At 34.8% G+C, this 20,236-nt stretch overlaps 1 protein-coding gene across 4 annotated transcripts in view; it reads right to left on the bottom strand.

Annotated features, from left to right (window-relative positions):
• Positions 1–20,236, bottom strand: part of LOC122516567 (kinesin-like protein CG14535) — a 227,040-nt gene that overhangs the window by 149,702 nt on the left and 57,102 nt on the right. Inside the window, exons 1-2 of one of the 4 annotated variants that reach the window (XM_043634480.1) lie at positions 3,878–4,001; positions 2,490–2,747 (exon numbers count right to left, since the gene is read on the bottom strand). The exons of 2 other annotated variants lie outside the window; for them this stretch is intronic. In XM_043634480.1, the coding sequence (XP_043490415.1) occupies positions 2,490–2,524 (35 nt within the window). In that variant the 5' untranslated portion in view covers positions 2,525–2,747; positions 3,878–4,001. Of the gene's footprint in view, positions 1–2,489; positions 3,566–3,877; positions 4,002–20,236 lie in introns of those variants that run through there. One more of the 4 variants, XM_043634479.1, reaches the window with a different exon arrangement.

Genomic DNA, 20,236 nt, shown 5'->3' with positions numbered 1-20,236 from the left:
AAAGAAGAGAGAGAGAGGTAAAGAGAGATAAAGAAATAGAGAGAGACAGAGAGAGAGAGAGAGAGAGGGAGATAGAGATAGAAGGGGATAGAAAAAGATGGAAACACTCTCGCGAGCGTTTTCATTGCCCGCGGCTGTCTTTGTACGTTGAAGAGAAAACGAAGAGAAGAGACGGAGTGCGAGAAGGTGGATATATAGCGAGAGGAGGAAAATGACAAAGCCCTACGGGCACACATCCGACATTTTTCCCTGGTGCCACGTATAAGCGTATACCAACCACCGCCACTGAAAGCAAGTTTCGTAATAACCGGACGAAGGAGGAGGTAAAGAAAAAGGTGGAGGTAGTAGGTGGAGGTAGTAGGTAGAGGTGGAAAAGGAAGAAGAAGAAGAAAAATAATCGCGTGCCTCAGTTCATACAATATCCGGAATATTGGAGTCTTTCCTTTGCGATAACAACGCGAAGATATAATAAGCGATGTTAGAATCAAGATGAAAGGTCAAAGATCTTTTCTACGTCAATTTAAAAACAAATTATTATAGCTATTTTGTCTCTTTCTTTTTCTTAACTAAATGCTATTTAAGAGTAATCCGAAAGAATTAATCGTTTTATCTCATTCTCAAATATAAATAATTCATATATATATAAATATTTCACATTTCATCCATTGAAATTCAACCGATCGGATATAACTAACATTTGATGATTGTAGTGACATTGTTTTATCTTGATACATACGCATTCCTTCCCAGTTAAACAAATTCATCGAAATTTGTCATCGATTGTACCTTTGATCGTTAATGAACCACACTCACGTTCGAACTCGTTAATCGTTTTCGCGTCGACAAATTAAATCGACCCTCAACATGGACTTGAAAAAAAAAAATTCAACCTTTCTCTCTCTTTTTTTCCGTCTCTCTCTCTCTCTCTCTCTCTCTCACTTTATATTTCTCCTCCCAATATACGAACGAGCTTGATTTGACTCATTTTAATAACACTTCCGCGCGAGAGAGCGAAAGATCGAACGATAATATTCGATAAACGCATGCACGCGGGAAGAGAGAAAATATAAACGAATTTTTCCTACGCGAACCACTCACTCGACCCTTCGAGCATTTACCTGCTCGCTTGCTCGCACGAACAACGTTATTTTGAAATAACGGAGCAACGCTCGACAAATAATTACGATCCAACGTTCGATTGTTCTTTTCCAAAGAGACTCATTCGATCGAGTTCTCGATGTATATATATATATATATATATTAACACATACATATATGTGTACAGTACATCTATACGCGCATCGACCCGAGTCGATTAAAAATGCGACCGCATGTCCCGCTACTAACGAGCTCCAGTAATTTGCGTGTTTTTAATTAGTTATTACGTGTCCGCGAGGAAGGGAGACGAGTTTTTCGCTTCTCAATGCTACGTTTCGACTTCTTCGACTCGTCGTTATTATCGTCACTGACATTATTTTTTCACCGGCAATTAGTTTTATCGATAGAGATATCATAAACGTATATCATTTGTCGTCGTTGTATTATTAAGTCAATTGTGATTATTATCGCGAACACAGAAAGGATATCATCGAGCGAGATCGATCATTCGGTCAATCGATAGCTAGAACACGAATTTAATTTAATTTCAAATTTCATTTCATTTCGATGTTCGATAATAGTGAACAACTACCGGCAATAATGAATCAGCTCGGTTTTCTCATCGAGTGAGCTTTCGCAATTCGCTTGGTAATCTGTGAAAATCGTTCGTTCGTAATTGGACATACCCCAAAGCTGAGAATGAATGCGGCGAAGGCACGAGGATAGGTGAGCCTCTTTATAGTAAGCTCACTATGTTCGAAAAATAGAAAAAGAGAGAGAGAGAGAGGGAGGGAGAGAAAAAGAGATCGAAACGAAGAAAAATACGAGATGGTTGGAAAATACGTTGGATTTAATCAGCCGTTGCCAATTAGTTGCAAGTTCGCGCGACGATAATGAGCTCGCTTTCGCTCGTTGCTCTGAACGAAGAAAGCTTTCCTTCGGGATGTAGCCCATAACAAAGACGAAAGTGAGTAAGTGAAAGTGAGTAAGTGTGTGAGAGAGAGATAGAGAGAGAGAGGAAGAGAAAGAGAAAATGTTAATATAGGAATGCTTTGATTTTCACTTGAATATGATTTTAGTATATGTTGGAAATTCTCTGTCAGCCTCTCTCTTTCTCTCTCTCTTTCTGTCTTTTATAAATGTGCAAGACACGTCGGAAAGACGTTGAATTTCCCATGTTTCAAAGAACTCGTCTTCGTCGTTCGACTATTTGCCTTTTCTACAAATTGTCTCGTGAACGAAACTATCGGATCAACTTGAACTGTCTTTAACAATGACTCCGTATCGTTTGGTTGTCTTAAAGAATTCATTAAAATTGAAAAGTATGAAATATTATAAAAAAAAAAAAAACGCGACTTACAGATACAAATTTGAGAACGTAAAATCTGTACCTGGGAGATTCCTTGCCATCCTGCCCGGTCGCCATGTCGTCTTCCACCGATTCCAACGACGAATTTTTTCTTCGATATATCGAAATCCTTTTTTGCGCCTAACTATTATCTCACGATTTAAGAATTATTACACACGATCACAGGTTTCACAGTTTTCGCATACCTTTTTATTAAAAAAATTTTAATTTAACTAAACGCTTCCTTTCCTTTTTTTTTTCTTTCTTTCTATCTTCCGATTATGTTTCTAATTTTTGTTACCTACAACGAGACAAATGGAGGGAAAAATCGTTTCGGTACAGTCCAATCGATGAACTTCACTATTTTACGGGAACAAATCGAAACTTTGTTTCAATTATAATTGTTATGAAAATAAAAACAGAAAAATAAAAATAAATAAAAAAAATGAAAGATCGTTTAAAATGATCGAGCCACATGTATGTGATGTAAGTTCGTTAGATTATGCGAAAAGCATCGATGTTATCGCAATTTATGTTAAAGCGACTCGGGCGCAATGAACGAGTACGATATCGGAAGGAAACGTGGACGGTCTCGGTCGTCTCCTCGCCGTTCTCCAAGCTCTCCAATCGATGGCCTTGAGCGTGTCCGAGGCCGGCAAAAAACTCTCACTGTACGTAACGAAAGAAAAATAAATAGAAAGGAAAAGAACAAAATATAAATGAATTCACGGCAATTTATTTTTCATTAAAAATTTGTATTGATATACAAATGAATAATAGATCGCGAATTTCCTGTCTATTATTTTTTTCTTTTTTAGGATATATTACTTCAAATAATTATTTGTTTATTTTCTAAAAAGTTGAAACTTTTTTTCAATTATAACTCCTCCTCCCCGTCATCGTCAGCCACTATTTATCTATATTGTATTTCTATTATTCGTAACAAAAAATCGATGATTCTTTTTAATATCATAATTAGCGTCATATTTTCATCACTACAATGAATCACTGTCTTTATAAGTTTATATCAAAACTTCGTACTCGAACATCAATAAATAATATCTCTATTTATCCTCGATAGACAAATTTGATTAATTTCAATCATTATTTTCCTATCATAATTAAACACTTTCTCCTTCTATATCTTCTTTATATAATTTTCAAAAAATAAAAATATTAAAAGATTGCATTTGTCCTTAGAAACGTTAATATTATCAATTTGTTTCTTTACTTATCAATAATAGTCTGTCACCTTTTTATTTTTATCTTTTATCCACTAATTATTTATATATATATATTTAATTTGTCTATCTTAATCTACCAGTTGAAAAATTGAATAAAGTTCGAATGATCGATAGATTGGAGGAGCAGCAAGAAGTATATGAGAAGTATATGAGAGTTAGTACGTAAAACGTGGGTAACGGGACTAACGTGTTTCAACTACATGTGGGTAACGCGCAACCTTCGAAAGGATGAACGTGCGAGTGTGACGGCGCACGCCGTGCTACTGACGACGCCAGGCGTCGCGCCACCGCACAAACGTAAAACGACAGCGGCGGCTCTAACAGTCTGTCTCTCTCTTTCTCCCTAAGGTTTGTTCATTCCTTCGCTTCGGCGCAAGCGCTACCCAACCAGTCCGACGAGCTGCCCTCGACCTTTTTTTCACTCCCCTTTTACTCCCTTCTCCCTCCCTCCCACTCCCTCTCTCTCTCTCTCACACTCTCTCTCTCTTTTTCATATTTTTTTTTGCTTTTCCGAAACGCCACCATGCTATGCAAAAAAAAAGATAGGAGGGAGAGAGGGAGAGAGAAAGAGAGAGAATAACGCGTATTCTCCCGCGGATCGGATAAAACCTACTCGAAGCTGAAAATGATGAAGAATTTGCGAGAATTTTGGCTCGTAGGGCACGCCAGAAATATTTTTAAAAATTTTTCCACTCGGTCCCCACCTCCACTACCTCCCTCCTTATTTTCGTCGAATAATTATGAGATTTTTTTTTAACGCTGTAGTTCGCCACCGTTGAAGAATTTCGTACTCGAATTAAAATACGGGGTGGCGGTATTTTAACACATTTTCTTTATTCCTTTTTTTCCTTTCTTTATTTTTTTCTATTTTGTTTTCCTTCAATCTACGTATGTATCCGTATATATATATACATCCAACAATTATTTTTGTATTTTTCAAGAACTTTTAACGTTTCAAGTTTCCACGACGTTCGTTAAAAACAACTGTTCGACCCAGTAACCCAATGTTCTAATAAAAGTGATAAAATTACCAAGATTTTTCTAACGCGTTTTATTTATTTTTTTTACTTCTTCAAATAAGTAAAAATGATATTAAAAATTGCTTAGAAAGGCAGAAAAAAAGTAATGATATTAATCATCTTGGCTACTGTAAAAACGAGTGTTAGTTACGTTATAAATACAAAATCTAAATATGAAAGATACAAATGGGAAGTATACGACGTGTCAAGCCCTTTTCACGTACGTCGAAGAGCTTTTTTTTCTGTCGGCGAATTACCTTTTCCCCATTATCGTGTAAGCTATAAAGTGGAAAAAATACACACGAGCAAGGTTATTTGCATTTGTAACGATGCGTGGCACCGTCCAACGTAGGAAAGAGGAAAAGAGAGAGAAATAAAAGGGCTTCTTCATTGGATGGAAAAGCCGAAAGCGAGAGACAGCTGGTCACACCTCGAGTCTCCGGGATGGAGACATCCGGTCCTGACGAGCGAACGAAACTCGTCAAAATACACAAATCTCTCGCACGTTGTCTCTCACTCTCTCTTTTTTTTTGCCTTTAGATTTTCAAAAGATGAAGAAAAAAGAAAGAAATAGAGAAGTGAAAGGAACATGGTTGTTGTTGCCCGGTTACATGTCTTTTCATACGCCGTTTCGAGACAAATGTGAGATGCTCAATCAACAAGTTCTTTCGAAAAAATAACAGCGATGATTAAAACCATATCTCTTGGGATTTTCGACTACGCATAAGCGACATGATACTTTATCTTACAACTCAGTAACTTCCTTTTATAAAAATACATTTTATACAAAAAAGAAAAATAACCATTTGAATAAAATTATAATTGTATATTCACGTAACTACGATTGTCAATGTATAATTAATAAATAATAGAATTTAATCAATAATAATAAATTGTATATAAATGGAAAATTGTCAAAGCTAATTATCTACAAGTTACATAGGAAGGATTTCCAAAGAGGAAAACGATGCGTGTGACATGACTCGATTCGATGAATCGCGATAGCTCAGGCTTATCCAATCGCTAGAGGGGTTAGGATATCGATGGTTAATGAGATCGAATTGTCCGATATCGAGAGAGCATAGCTTTCGACTACTAACCCTCTCTATATATCAGGAAGAACCGTTTGGGAAACCAACGAACGGTCGGCGGCTCGTCGAAACTGGATGCTTCGAGCGACGGCAGGCGGTGACACATTCCAGCAAAGTGCATCGTTGGGCTGGGCAAAGTGCACTCGGTTTTCCGGTTCGGGTTCGTGCATAAATCTTCCTTTCGCACGTTGCATTATACCGCACGAGGGACTCTAACCATCTCTACCCATCCACCACCCACTACCGTGCACACCCACGCCGTTTCCTACATATCCACGCGCAGCTTTACCGCATGCCGCGGGTACTTCTGCAACGAGTTACGTGCTGCGAATTGCGTTTGTTTCTCTCGATCCGTCGTTGTTTGCCAGAAGAGAGAGAGAGAGGGAGAGAGAGAGAGAGAGGACGTTGTCTTTATACCCTTTGCTAAAGCTCGTGACTACGAGGAATCTCTTCGTTGGTTTTACGAGCCGGCCCACGCTGTCAACTGAACCCGATGGACTTTGGTAAACCGGAAATAGCTTCGACGACAACAAGCCCAAATTGATTTCTACCATTTTTTCTTGTTTCTTTTTTTTATCTTCCTCTCTCTCTCTCTCTCTTAAAATATATTTTCAAATACATCATAGATATTTATTTTCTTTTTAATATTACTTTTGCTTTCTTTTTTGTAGCATTTGTAATATATATTATTATTTTTTAAATATTAATAGTAGTGTACGTATGCGTATAGACTAGCAACAACATTATCAAAAATACTTTTAACTAATAATAATGTTTAAATAGAAAGTCTCGGAGAAGAAACAAAAACTCATCTACTTTATGACAAATATGATTAATGCGTTTCTCATTGCGTGTTTCATTTACACGCGAGAGACATAAGTGATCATGATTAATGGATTTAATTAAATTGTAGAAAATTTTAACGCAATGTTTTATGATCAACGTAACCAACATACTGTATTATTGTATATATATAACTCATAATTCGATGAATTATTTAATAGATTATTAAAGAGTAACCTATATTTTGTGATAAATTTTCAATGCGAATATCCTATGCGTAAATAAACGTGCTAATCAGTTTAAAGTAAACGACTTAAGTAACGAGCTAAATAAAATAGCCGATTAAACGTGCAACGAGAAAATTCTCTTTTCCCGCCTAATCAACATTACCTGTGTACGCGTTAGCGCCACTTTGAAAACATTAACACATAACATACACATATATATATATATATATATATAACTGAATCGATCGAGTATTAATGTCACGATTTTCACTAAACGAATGCACTCGCACTGTACGAATATAATTCCCGATTATCTACCCAGCGAGCTTGAATAAAATGAAATGCTTTCGCATAATGAATAAACATTCGACAGAGTATCTTCCTATCAGTTGTGTTATTTTATTTCAAATAATAAAGAAAGACATAATAGATCAAACGTGATATTAATAAAAAAGAATCATATATCATATATTTATACCCATATTTATATCACCAGACACAACACATTCTGTTCCATTAGAATTCAGAGTTTGGCCTATCGAACAGGATTTCATGCACGATAACGCTTTGGTTTACGGCCTTTTATGTTCAACAGGGGAAACAAAATTGAAAATATCGTTAATGGCGAATCGGACTGACGACCATACGCTTCGTGTCTATAATTTTTCTGTTTACTTTTGTTTTGTTTCTTTTTAACCGATAATACGTATAAATGATCATGCATACATATAAACACGAATGTAAAAAGATATACAGTATATAACTATTCGTACATAAATACACATATTTTATAGGCGTACAATGCTATATATATAAACACACACATTTCTATTCATACGTGGATATAAACGTGCATATACCTATATATATTATTATATATATAGATATAAATATATACATATATGCATACGTTGAAACTTGAAAGGTATAGGTGAAGTTTCGGAGGGAAATAGAAATTCACGATTCGGGTGCACGACGCGTATGGAAATTAGAACCTTTCATCGACATCGTCGGCGACGGTGAGCGCACGAAACGTGGCTACGCTCGCGCGAATGCAGGTGCAATGCACTGCATCCAGGAGTAGTATAGGTATAGATATAGATATAGATATAGGTATAGGTATAGGTATAGTTATATATAGTATATGTATGTGAGGGAATACCGATAGAGAATGAAAATTACGAGGGTGGTAGTACCGACCGACGGGATACAACACACTGCCCCACTTTATGCGGCGCCGACGAAAAATTAACTATTCATCCCTCTTGTCCAGAGGCAACTATCCTTAACCCCCACTCTGACGAATCACTCACACCGACTCTCGATATCTCCCTCTCTCTTTCTCTTTGTCTATGTATATACATATGTATGTATATTTCCCCTATGCAGAAACAATGGTCAAGCAAAGTATCGAAGAATGTTGCAATTCGGCCAGCTTTACGTCGATTGCTTCCTTTCTGTGATTGTTCTCTCTTTGAAACAAAAAATGAGAAAAAAGAAGAATTTGAGATAGAATGGGTGAGAAAGAAAAAGAGAAAGAATGAGAAAAAGAAAAAGAAGAACAGGTAAACGTTGAAATATCGGAAGGGCCAATTTGGAACGGTGATTAAAACGTTCGTTCTGTGTATACTCTGTGTACACGCGTACATACGTATCTACGCATGTACATACGTATGTATGTGTTTGTGTAAGCGAGGGAAGTTGGAATTCGAATTGAAAATCTCTTTGCGCATTCTCCACGCTTTCGTGTACATCGAAAAATCGTCGCGGCTCCGGCTTTATTGGCCAACTACGTAAAAAGTACGCTTGGTTTACAAGCGGTCGGATTCGCGTACTGTTTACAATCCTGCAGGAATTCGACCGATTATTTGTACCGAACTAACCTTCTCCATTCGAGAATATAATTATCCTTGAATATAGATTTTTCTTTTTTTTTTATATTTTTCCCATTTCGTCAACATCGCTTACGTTTAATTTCCCCCTTTTCTATTTTGTTTTTATTTGCAACGATTCGTATAAAAAAAAAAGAAAAATATATAAAAAAGAAGTAAAAAATTAAATCGTGAAAAATTTTCAACAATTATTGGTCATAGATTAAAACAACCCATTTGTTCCTTCTGTTTTGTGTTTTCTATGTTAAACGAATCGCTTAAAAAAAAGAAAAGCAAAATGATTTCAATACGTATTAAATCGTTGTATTTTTAATTAATATGTCGACGATTAATGTAACGATTCAATCGCCCTTAAACGGGTACGTTTATCATTTTTCTCATTAAATTAAAAGTTCACGAGGTAAAAGGAAAGAAACCGACGGGACAGAAGATAGTATAATATATTGAAAATTAGAGGATAACGAAGACTACGTCACCGTGGCCCGCATAATGTGAACTAATTAAAAGGGAGGAGGGGAACATTCGTAGTATAGTAGATAAATATACTACGCGTACGCTGGCGAAAACCGTTTTCGTAGAAAATAGCGCCGTCTTCTTCCGGTCAATTAAGTTCCATTGTACGGTAGGGTAGGGCAAACGGAAGTGAGATTAGCTCGAAAGACTCGCCTTACGATTCTTCACAATGCTTTTCTCCCTTTCTCTCTATATATCTATCTATCTACCTATCTATCTATCTATCTATCTATCTTTCTATCTATCTTTCTCCCATTCTCTTTCTATCTTTTTCATTCTGTCTCTGATAAATCGAAAAGGTGGAAGAGTACGTGAAACTTCCTGAAAATTTCGACGTTTACCTCCGATTCTGCTGCACGTCGTATTCTTTATTCCATTCGTACAATCTCGACCTATCTTTCTCTCCTCTTTAGCCCTTTTCGGTAAAAAAAAAATCGCGAAACTCGTTGAAAAAAATTCTATCGTTAAATCGTTGAACTAGTGAAATAATGTATTGTCAAAGATAAAAGAAAGAGATTCGTCGGCGTCTTCTACAAGCCGACGAGATAAATCGTGAACGATCGCAATAAAAAAAGAAAAAATTAGAAAAAAAAGAGTAATTTAAAGAACAAGAGAGATGAAGAAGAAGAAGAAGAAGAAAAAGTATCTTGTTTCTGTATTTCTCTTTTTTCTACGTTTTTTTTTTCTACATCGATTAGCAGGTCGAAACGATTCGAACGCGGACTCGTTAAATCCCAAAAGGGCTTCGTGATGTCGTGCGTAAGTGCGAAAGGTTCGTTGAACATAATCGCTTATCGGAAAAGGGAGTTTTAACGCGATTTGACAATCCCCGATCGCAACTGCGTAAGAACGTGAAGGAGTCGTATATTAGAAGTCCCCCTCTATACAACCACGACGTGGCGACGAAAGATTATCGTTATCCTTCGAATTTTGCAATTTAATCCTGAAGGAACTTTAAAAAAAGAAAAAACACAAGATATCTAAGAACTTCGAAAAAACTTTAAAAATAAATCATATTTTTGTATAAAACATCGTACTTTATAATTAATACAGAATATCTTCTTTTAAATTCAAACCGAAAGTTTCTTTTTTTCTTAAACCCCTAACATAACAGAAACATATAAACATTTTTTTTTTTAAACAATTTCGGTGATATTATATTTTTAGATAGATTGTTTATGATGGGATACCACGCATTAAGAAAGTAGTAAGTTGTAAAGAAAATTAAATGAAAAACTCAGAAAATAGGATGCTGAGAAAAATATAAGAGAAGCAATTTGTTTCCAAGAGGTGAAAAATAGTTACATAGAGTCATTATTAAAACGTTGACTGTTCGCACGAAGCAACATAATCCCAACCGCAGGCGGTCGTCGTAAAAAGTCTTGCATCACGTGCCACAGTCTCGGTGGTTAGCCTTCGTATATTCGTTATTTTAAATCGAACTGCGCAGGCGCTTATTTCAGTCGTTTTATGGTTTAAGCAACGCATCGTCGAAGAAACGTCGTCGACCGTTTCGATGTATTAGTGTATATGCAAATCTATATACGGATGGGATTCTTTATGAAAAAATAATCAAATAAACGAAAAGAATTTTTCTTTTTTTTCATGATAGTCTTCGAACATCTAACGAAATATTGAAACTGTTAAAACCACAACTAAATACAGTTAAGGTCATTTTTTTTTTAATCAAATGTTCAATCATAAATAAAAATAAAAATTATGAAATTAATCTTTATCCAATTTTATTGAGCCAAACTTATTTACATTTTAACCTCTGAGAATTGTATTTCTCTCTCTTTCTCTAATTTTTCTTGTTAATATAATATCCTTAATTATGAGGTCAATGCATAAATTTTTTCGTATTTCGTGTCCTTAAATTAAAATTCTTTCTCTGTAAACGTCTGGTAATTGACAAGCTGCCCATTAAATTAAGACAAGTTGTAGATAACAATGACTAATATAAACGTAGATATTGTTAGATAATTACATTATTTTCTTTAACAAATGACATCAATTTTATTTTAACCCAATAATATGACAGAAACTATGCAACGATCTAATAGAATAATAACAACTCTCTGAAGTAACGAACGGATGTCAGAAAATCGATAAAGCCTAAGTTTCGTATGAAATAATATCATTCCCGTATGGCACAATAACGATTCTATTTTTCATTCGTAAAAAGATCACATTTAGTATGAGACATTCGTTAGACGTATAAACTTTGAAATATTTAAAACGTAAAAGCATCGTGGATGAACGATATATGATCACTAGAGTCTTTGCGCTAGACGATAAAAGTGTATTCTTACTTTACGAAGAGCACTTTAATTTTCCGTTATCGATATCGACTTGGCGCGAAATAGTTGGTCTAACTCTCTCTCTCTCTCTTTCTTTCTTTCCCTTTTTCTTTCTTTCTCTCTCTCTCGCACTCCTCTTCTTCGAACGACTTGCAATAAAGCCATCTTATCTCAAAGTAGAGGGAAAGATCTCCATACTTCAGAATATGAGACAGGTAAAGGAAAAAAAAAGTAAAAATAAAAGGAAATAAACGAGTGGGAAAGGTATAAGCTTGTATTAGTTAGAGTACCGTAGACGGGTTGGCTCGAAAAGCTCGCAAAAACTCTGAAGTAAGCTCGCGAGTGTCGCGAGTGAAGCGACGATGTGCTTCGTTGGAGTCCGCAAGCATCGTTATCTGGACGACTATAACTGCTGCTAGAAACGAGCTAGATAAGCTCGCGTAGAGACAGTGAGTGTAACTTTGTTTTTACGAGCGAAACTTCGCCTCGACTGGCCGTGGCCGTGGACGACGAGAAAAGAAAGAAAGAAAAAGACAAACGAAGAGGGAGAGAGAGAGAAAGGAGGTGGTACGATTATTTTTGGCCACATCGACCTTACTACGTTCTCGAGCAGACTGGCGAGCTTTGCGAAAACATCCTGCTTTCGCGGAAAATCAACAACTCCGACTACTTTTCTCGCGGTTTCTATGACGAAAAAAAAAAAAGAAATAGAAAAAATATAATGAAATATAAAAAAGAGAGATAGCGGTAGTAAAATAATTGCAAGAAACTCCCTCTTTTATTTTTTCTTCTTGCGATTCTAATTAAAAAAGAAAAAGAAACTTCTTTACTATCTTTCTTTCTTCGTTTAAAACATTATTTTCTATCTTTTGCTAAGATCCTCTCGTATCATCGCGTTTTACAAATTTTCTCCTAGCTACGTATATTCTCGTGGGACAAATGTAAGAATCGATGAAATACCTAACGTACCTACTACATCTCTGTATCCGAATATTTTACGGCAATTTCGAGTAGGAATCTGCCAGGGAATGTTGCTATTCTGCATTTTACATGTTCGTCTATCGTTCATTTGCATATCAATTGGAAACGAAAAATAACCAGATACACGTTTTTTGGTATATATTCTAGTCGTAGAAAGAAAAATATTCTTCGGCTCTTTTTAATATTCTTTTCTTATATTACTTGCTTTCGTAATGGAAAGTACTAGTATACTGCTAATGTGGCAGTAGTTAATGTCACGCACGAGTCAGACACGATTTTCACGAATACTCAGACGGTCTCCTTCCTCTTTGGTTGACATTAAATTCGTAACAAATGGTTTACCTCAAATTGAATTCGAATGAAATGGATGATTAAAAAGTAAAGAAAAAAATGTTGTTATGATATTCGAGGTTTTTTTGTTCACAACGTAATAAGACATTTTCTCCTGTTAACTTATACGGTTGAAAATTTCTTTATAGCTTCTAAGGTCGATTAAAACAAAGAAAAATTGCGTTAAAGGAAGGAAGTTTAATCCTCGATTTGTAAACCTCATTGACTTAAACTCAACTCTTTTAACAAAGACGGTGTTAACGTTACCGTGCAAAACGTTTAACGAACTTGCTTCCATAATCCTGTATCAAGACTATGATGATATTATACACACCTATTCTCTTTCTTGCTTACGAGCCAGTTGAGAATAGAAAGCACAACTGGTCGCACGTTACTCGCATCGTTATTTTCATTCTTGCTATACTAACGATTTGCAAGAAGCAACAGTACAATAATCCACGATTCCATTGTTCCGTTTCTTACGAGCTATAAAAATCTCGCTTCTTCGAATGTTCTACCCTTTTTTATTTTCATTATTTTAAATTCACCGGATGGTTTCTCCTTCAGCTAATGACTACGGATTAGTCGAAGCTATTAATTATTTTAAGAGAAAGATAAAAAAAGAACATAAATTCACTGACAGCTAATAAATTCGACTACCCATTCATAATCTAATGTAAATAGTTAATAACTATACTTTCAATTCGATTCATAAATGTAAATGTTCTAAGTAAGAATTATATTAGAATAAATTATATATTATTTATATAACATTTATTATAACAAACAGTATAAGTATAGAAAGTTTATTAGAATAAAACGACGACGTAAGATAGGTAAAATACATGAATTTTTGAATAAAGTAAAATAATGTATCTATGATAAGAAAACTTCCTTTAATAGAATGGTTCGTGGGGTGTTAATAAAAAATTTCCGATAGAACGAAGATAATCCGATTAAAATCGATTATCGACACGACTTAAGAATTTTCGACTGGCAGCCCAAAATGACGATAAGAAGGGTGATTGGTCGAGAGAAAGTTTTTAACGATCTTGCAGATAAGTTCGATCGATTCGCTTAAATGTATACGCGAGCTCTCACGCGTAGGAAAAATAGAAAGGTAAGAAGAAGAAAAAAAAAAAGAAAAGGGACGGTTCGCGAGGCCAACTAATCCTGTGGGATAAGGCTCTCCCCATTGCATTAACATAGTCCTCGGGATGATCCTGCCTCGTTTGCAGGATACTCTGAGGAACGACCTGATAAGAACCGACCGATCTCCGAGCCGAGAGGACTACGAACCGAGGCTCAATAGCGAAAGGATAGGGAGGGGTGGTAATTGTATTTGCATAGATCCAAGATTGGCTTTGCTGTTCGTAGATTAACGCATCGTTTTACCACAGTTAGTGGTAAATTATTAGGAATAAAGCGAGCTTGAAAATAACGAATATACCTTTCTTGACATATAATACGAATATTCAAATAAATGTAAAACTTACATTAAATAAATAAAAAATAAGATAATTAAATGATAATACTGGAAGAACATTTGATATCGTTCATCAAATAAAGAAGATATAATTCTCACCTAAAGTTATTTTAATCGCTATTGAATCAATCGTATTCAAGTATTCTAATTTAAATATTTTATCCCATACATTTACGTATATTTTATTTATATATATATGAACGCGTATAGAGAACAAATAAAATATTTAATAAAACTTCTGCTTTAAACGATGCCCGTCTGGGTCTACCTTGTATTATTAAATATAAGAGTGGCTCGACTTTAAGTAATAATTTTGAGTTGTCTAGCTCGTTCATGAGACGACCGAACGACGATGACCGATTCGGTGCTGGCAATATAATATAGATATACAAAAAAATATAGTATTAGTAACGTCATCCAGTACCAGACGGTCATAAATTCGCGAAAGGTCGTTTTCCTGGGGCCGATACCGATAAATTATGCCATATTAGAGAAACGCTCGAGGACAGTCTTAAAGAAGAAAACGAGAGGAACGTAGCTCTGTACTTTCTCTCAAATACTACGTCGTGCCTTGGGTAGCACTACAGGGATTTAGTACATCGAGAAAGATAGAAAGAGAAAGAAAAAAGTAAGGAGAAAAAGAGTGGGAAGGGAGAAAGAAAGAATGAAAAAGATGGAAAAGGATCTTCTTTCCCTACCTACCAAACCTTTTTATTTCTTTCCTTATCCATGTAGCTCGGCAAGTGTTTCGAGCGAGAACTCAAGGAGATACTTTTGCTAGTGGGGGATTCAGCAAGTTTATAAAACGACGTGAAGAGAGACGTAAGGAAGAGGAATAGAGATGGATAGATGGGAAGAGTGAAGGGGAAAACGGTACTGGGAAGTAAGGGAACAGGTAGTGGGAAAATTTCACGACCCTTAATCTGGGTTAGATCTCCGAGTCTTCCACACTGTCATTTCCTACTGCCACCCTATTGTCTTTAGGCTTATCTCTTCGAAGAGAGGAAAACTTGTCCTTGGCAGAAAGTATCTAAAACTTTTGAAGCGCGCTCTGTTTTTGGCGAAAAGTCGTTACGTAATGGCTGACGATGGATGAATCGTCGGATGAAAGGGATTTCATTTTAATTAGACCACCTTAATTGTATAGGATTTTAATTGAATACATTTAAACCGAGAGATCGTTTGATTATTTACCCAATAATAGCAATGGTATAGCTTCTAATTTATTGAAATAAGACACCCTCCCCTCCCCGTATATCTATCGCGAATAAACTTGTTAACGAAAAGTAATTGTCAACACGCGTAAATCGACGAATTGGATTTTGAAGATGGAGTACTAAGAGAAATCGATAGAGAAAGAGAGAGAGAGAGAGGGAGAGTGAGGTTTCGAGTAAAGAGAGACGATACAAGTGTCACTCGAGGGAAAAGCGAGTGCCTTCGTTACCGCGCTCACTCTGTCGTTACTGTCCATCTGGAGAAGAGCACTCGAAGGAAAGGCTTTTCCGATAGTCCGATCGAATTCCAACGTGGTACTTTACGAGGTTATTCCTGGTCCCAAAAAAAAGAAGAAAAAAAAGAGAAACACAGAGAAAAAAGATCGATCAATGTTGCAGGGAGACGAGCAAGACAAACGAAGAACTTTTTCCAAGCTCTGTTATATACTACTATACCCTTTTACTACCCTTTCCTTTCTCTCATCTCATCCTTTCTTATTCGCTTTGGAATCTCAACGAGACACGAAGAAGGTACACGTTGACCAACAGCTAGGACTTTGGCACTTCTCTTTCTTCTCATTACGAATCATTTCGTCGTTTATTCCTTTCTTTCTTTTTGGCTGGCTTTTATATTTTTCTTTTCTTACCTTCTTGTCAAGGGCCAAGGGTCTCTTCTGTTTCTTCTTCTTCTTCTTCTTCTTCTTTCACTTTACCCTTCCTTTTTTTTCTTTCTCTCTTGTTCTCTGACTCCTTCAAATACTCCAACCTCTAACGCTCGCGATATTAACCCCTCGTGGATTTGACTCGACTTCGGGGTACACGCCTAGTCGTTATTTCAACGTCCTTATCTTTAAGATCATGGTCTTTTCTCTCTCTCACTCTCTTTTTCTTCTTTTAAATTATCGAATCAATTTCAGAGACTTTAGAAGAAACGTGTGTCTGTAAATTATTACCATCTTTTACCTCGATTTTATTCATTGTTAATTTTACAATAATTTTATTATTCAATAGTTCCTATGACTAAAATCAATTTTCTTTCGTATTAATATTGTAAAATATCGATCGCCTTATTAATTTCCTATAAATTATTCTAATCTTTGAATTTTGCAATATGCTCAATCATTCCACGATTATAATCGGATCTTATTCGTTATTCATTATAAAATAAATCGTTAATATAAATTTTACTGTGAAAAGTAAATTAGATTTATTCATTTAACTTGAATAATATTATATTATATGACAATGTAAAACAATAAACCACAAATTCAATGTTTACACAGATATTCAAATATATTTGATTTTTATAATATATCGGTAAAATTAATTGAATTCCATTTCTAATGGAAATCAATATAATGAACAGTTTCCACCAGTTTTGTCGACTATAAGTAATAGCATCAATAATGATAATAGAGAAAAAGAAAAAGAAAAATAACGACATGAACTTTGGTTTAATCGATGTCGAGTATTGACGCATTTTTGGCACGGAATTTAACTCGAACTCTCGTTTACACGGAATATTTCAGTTTGGATCGATAATTAATTCTCAACGAAGCGTGATCCACGACCAGTCCATACGTTTTATCAGGCATGTCAACGAATTTAAATACACAAGTTTGTTCTGTTACCATCCATTTACGTGTATGTGTTATATAATACATAATACTTATACGAAAAAAAGAAAAAAAAAAACTAATCGAAATAATATCATCATATTTGGATATTATATAGAAGGAAACTTTATTTAAGAACCGGAGACTGGTACGGATTTTTTAATCGAGGCAGCGTCAACAAACATCAAGTCAAACGATTTTTCCTTCGTTCGCAGCTATTTCCTCTCTAAAAGTCATCGAACTTTTCACGAACCATTCGCGTCCAAGGTGCCAAAACTTTCCTCACGAGTTTGGTAGAGTATTTAAAAGAAGTCCTTGATATTTATCAAACTTCTTCGAACCCTCTAAAATTCACTTCGATATTAAAAGTTATGAGTTAACACTCTCCTCCTCCCCTTATTTATACAAGTATTTCTACTTTTATTTATAAAGGATTGAAATTATCGGTTTTCGTTTAAATTTTTATCTTAAAATAAACAATATATCTTTTAGGAGAATATCAATATAGCAAATAATGAATGAATTAATTTTCCAATAGTAATCGAACGATACATAGAGAATAACAATTTCATCCGTAAAAAAAGTCTAAAACGACAAAGAAGAAGTTTATTTTCTTGCCGGAATCGTTGTGATTTCGTTCGACTTTTCCGGTGCGAAGTACTTGACCGAGATTTATCGATGTACCCTAACCTTTTCCTTGCCCCGAACCCTTCTTCTCATCACAGTGGTTCCTTCCACTTTCGCTTTTTGATTTACAGCCGATAATTAAACCTCCGTAAACGGAAATGAAAGACGTGGTATGTATAAAGGGCCACCAGGAACCATAGCCACGAGTCACCAAAAACTTTAACTCCCAACCGTGGCAAAAGGAGAAGACGAGAAAGGGAAATATCTCAGATAAATTAATCGTCCTCGAGGTAAACTTAAGCCGTAAGTCAAACGGAAACTTTGGTCGAAACCACGAAATTATTGGAAACGCATGAAAAATAGAATATTTATCTTTCTTTTTGTTTTTTTTTTTTTTTCATTTTAAACGATAAAGAAATACCGATGCTAGCAATTATCGAAATATTGCATCGGCGTTCAATACCTCGACATTTTTAAATCAAATAATAAAAAGTCACTTGCGACAGAATGCAATTTATTAGAGCTAGTGTTTACTTTACTGAAATACAATTTTTTGTCGATATTCATGGTCGTTTAATGCATCATCGTACTTCGAATCGGCACACACATTTCATTTTTATTTTCTTTTTTTTTTTCTTTTAGTTTATTTCCAAACGTAATTTTTTTGCCTTTTAATTTTAATCGAAGACATATCTTTCTTTTTTGTTGTCATTTAATTTATTTATAAATGCAATTCTTTTTTATTTAGTTTTAATCGATTTTCCTCTACTTTTATTTATTCTACTTTTCTTTATCTTTTTTCTTTTTTTGTTTTGTTTGTAGAAGATTCGAGGCTAACGAATCCAAGGTTCCTACTACTCGAAATCACCGAGAAGAACTTTCGCCGAGGAAATATATTGCAAATAAGATTAGACGAGGAGGAAAGAGATCGTGGGTTTCGTCGGGCGTTCCTATCCCGACCGACGAATTCACCCCTCTCGAAAAATACGTCTCCGAGAGACAATCCTAAGGAAATAGCTGAAATTCCGTCGGCGGGTGGCCACCCCCTTCTTTCTTATTCTTAGACCGATCCTGGCTCTTCGAACGCTTTTGCGTTAACCGAACGCCATTACATTACCTACTTAGCTTCAACGCGTACAACGACCCCTTTTGCACTCCTAGTATTTTATCATTTCCCTTTCTTTCCACACGATTGACCAAGTAGTCTCAGTGTCCTCTCTATTTTTCATACTTTATTTAACATATAAAATTGTAAAAGTAAGAAATATCGAATTACATTTCGAATAAAATATATAGATAATTTAAAATCATTTACTTCGTAGAATTTATGATTGTTATTATTTGAAACAGAAAATTAAAAATATTAATCAATATCAGAATATACAAATATTTACTACACATATATTTTAATATATCAAATAATTTTAATATTTAGGTGTGACGACGTAGCAATGCAATTAAAAGACTTATTTTAAATCTATTATTGTAAATGCAACTTAAAATGCAATTCTTTTTAAATATAAAAATTTTTTAAAATTACATTGCATTAGAATGAACAAAATTATAGATAAATTTTCATATTTTCTAAGTATATTATGAATATAATATTAACGAACGAACAAAATGATTTTCTTAAAAACATTTCGTTTAGTAATCTCACCATTAAGATCGCACGTAACTATTCGATTAGTACTAATTGTCATACGTGCACTGCCCGGTGTATTTTTAAATGATAAAAATGTTCGACGTGCGTGTGAGTCTCATTTTTGAGTCTACTTAAATTCCCATGCACGCAATACTCAAAGAAATATGAGTGTGATATTATAACGCGGATTCGTAGCTTGTAAAAAGCTGAATGAGAGTGAGAGAGAGAGAGTGAGATAAGAAATAGAAATTTTGTAACGTCCATACGAACTAAAATTACACGAACTCGCGATCACGTGCTTTACATTGGTTCGTTGTAATTTAAATTGTTGAACGTCTATATTCGTCATGGAAATAATTCTGAACTGCGTTTAGGATGAAATTAACTTGAAAGATTGTGTAAAATGTAAATGATCGATCGAACTCATTTGAACGTAATTATATTATAAATTTATACACAATTTAACGATATGTTATAACGAGAATAAACATATTATATATAATATCTTTAAATAAGATAATTAAAAGATAATTAATGTATTACTAAATAATTAAATGTATCCTTTAAAAATGTAATTATTAAATTAATATATAATGAAATTATATTCATTCATTATTTTTATTTAAATATTTACTTAACTTTTTATCATACAAATATTAAAAAAGAAGGGCTTGCATCGAAGTGTTAATCTAATGTAACAAAATGTAATGAAGAAAGAAAATTTATCGGGAGCTATCTAGCTTACACATTCCTTCACACTTGACGTGTGTAACAAAGCAAAAAAAAAAAGAAAAAAGAACATTTAAATATCGAAAAGATCGA

This window comes from Polistes fuscatus, unplaced genomic scaffold (assembly GCF_010416935.1).
Source record: "Polistes fuscatus isolate 324 unplaced genomic scaffold, CU_Pfus_HIC Scaffold2, whole genome shotgun sequence".
Lineage (NCBI taxonomy): Eukaryota > Metazoa > Arthropoda > Insecta > Hymenoptera > Vespidae > Polistes > Polistes fuscatus.
Note: the sequence above shows the minus strand (reverse complement) of the source record. Positions and strands in the feature narration are given on the sequence as shown.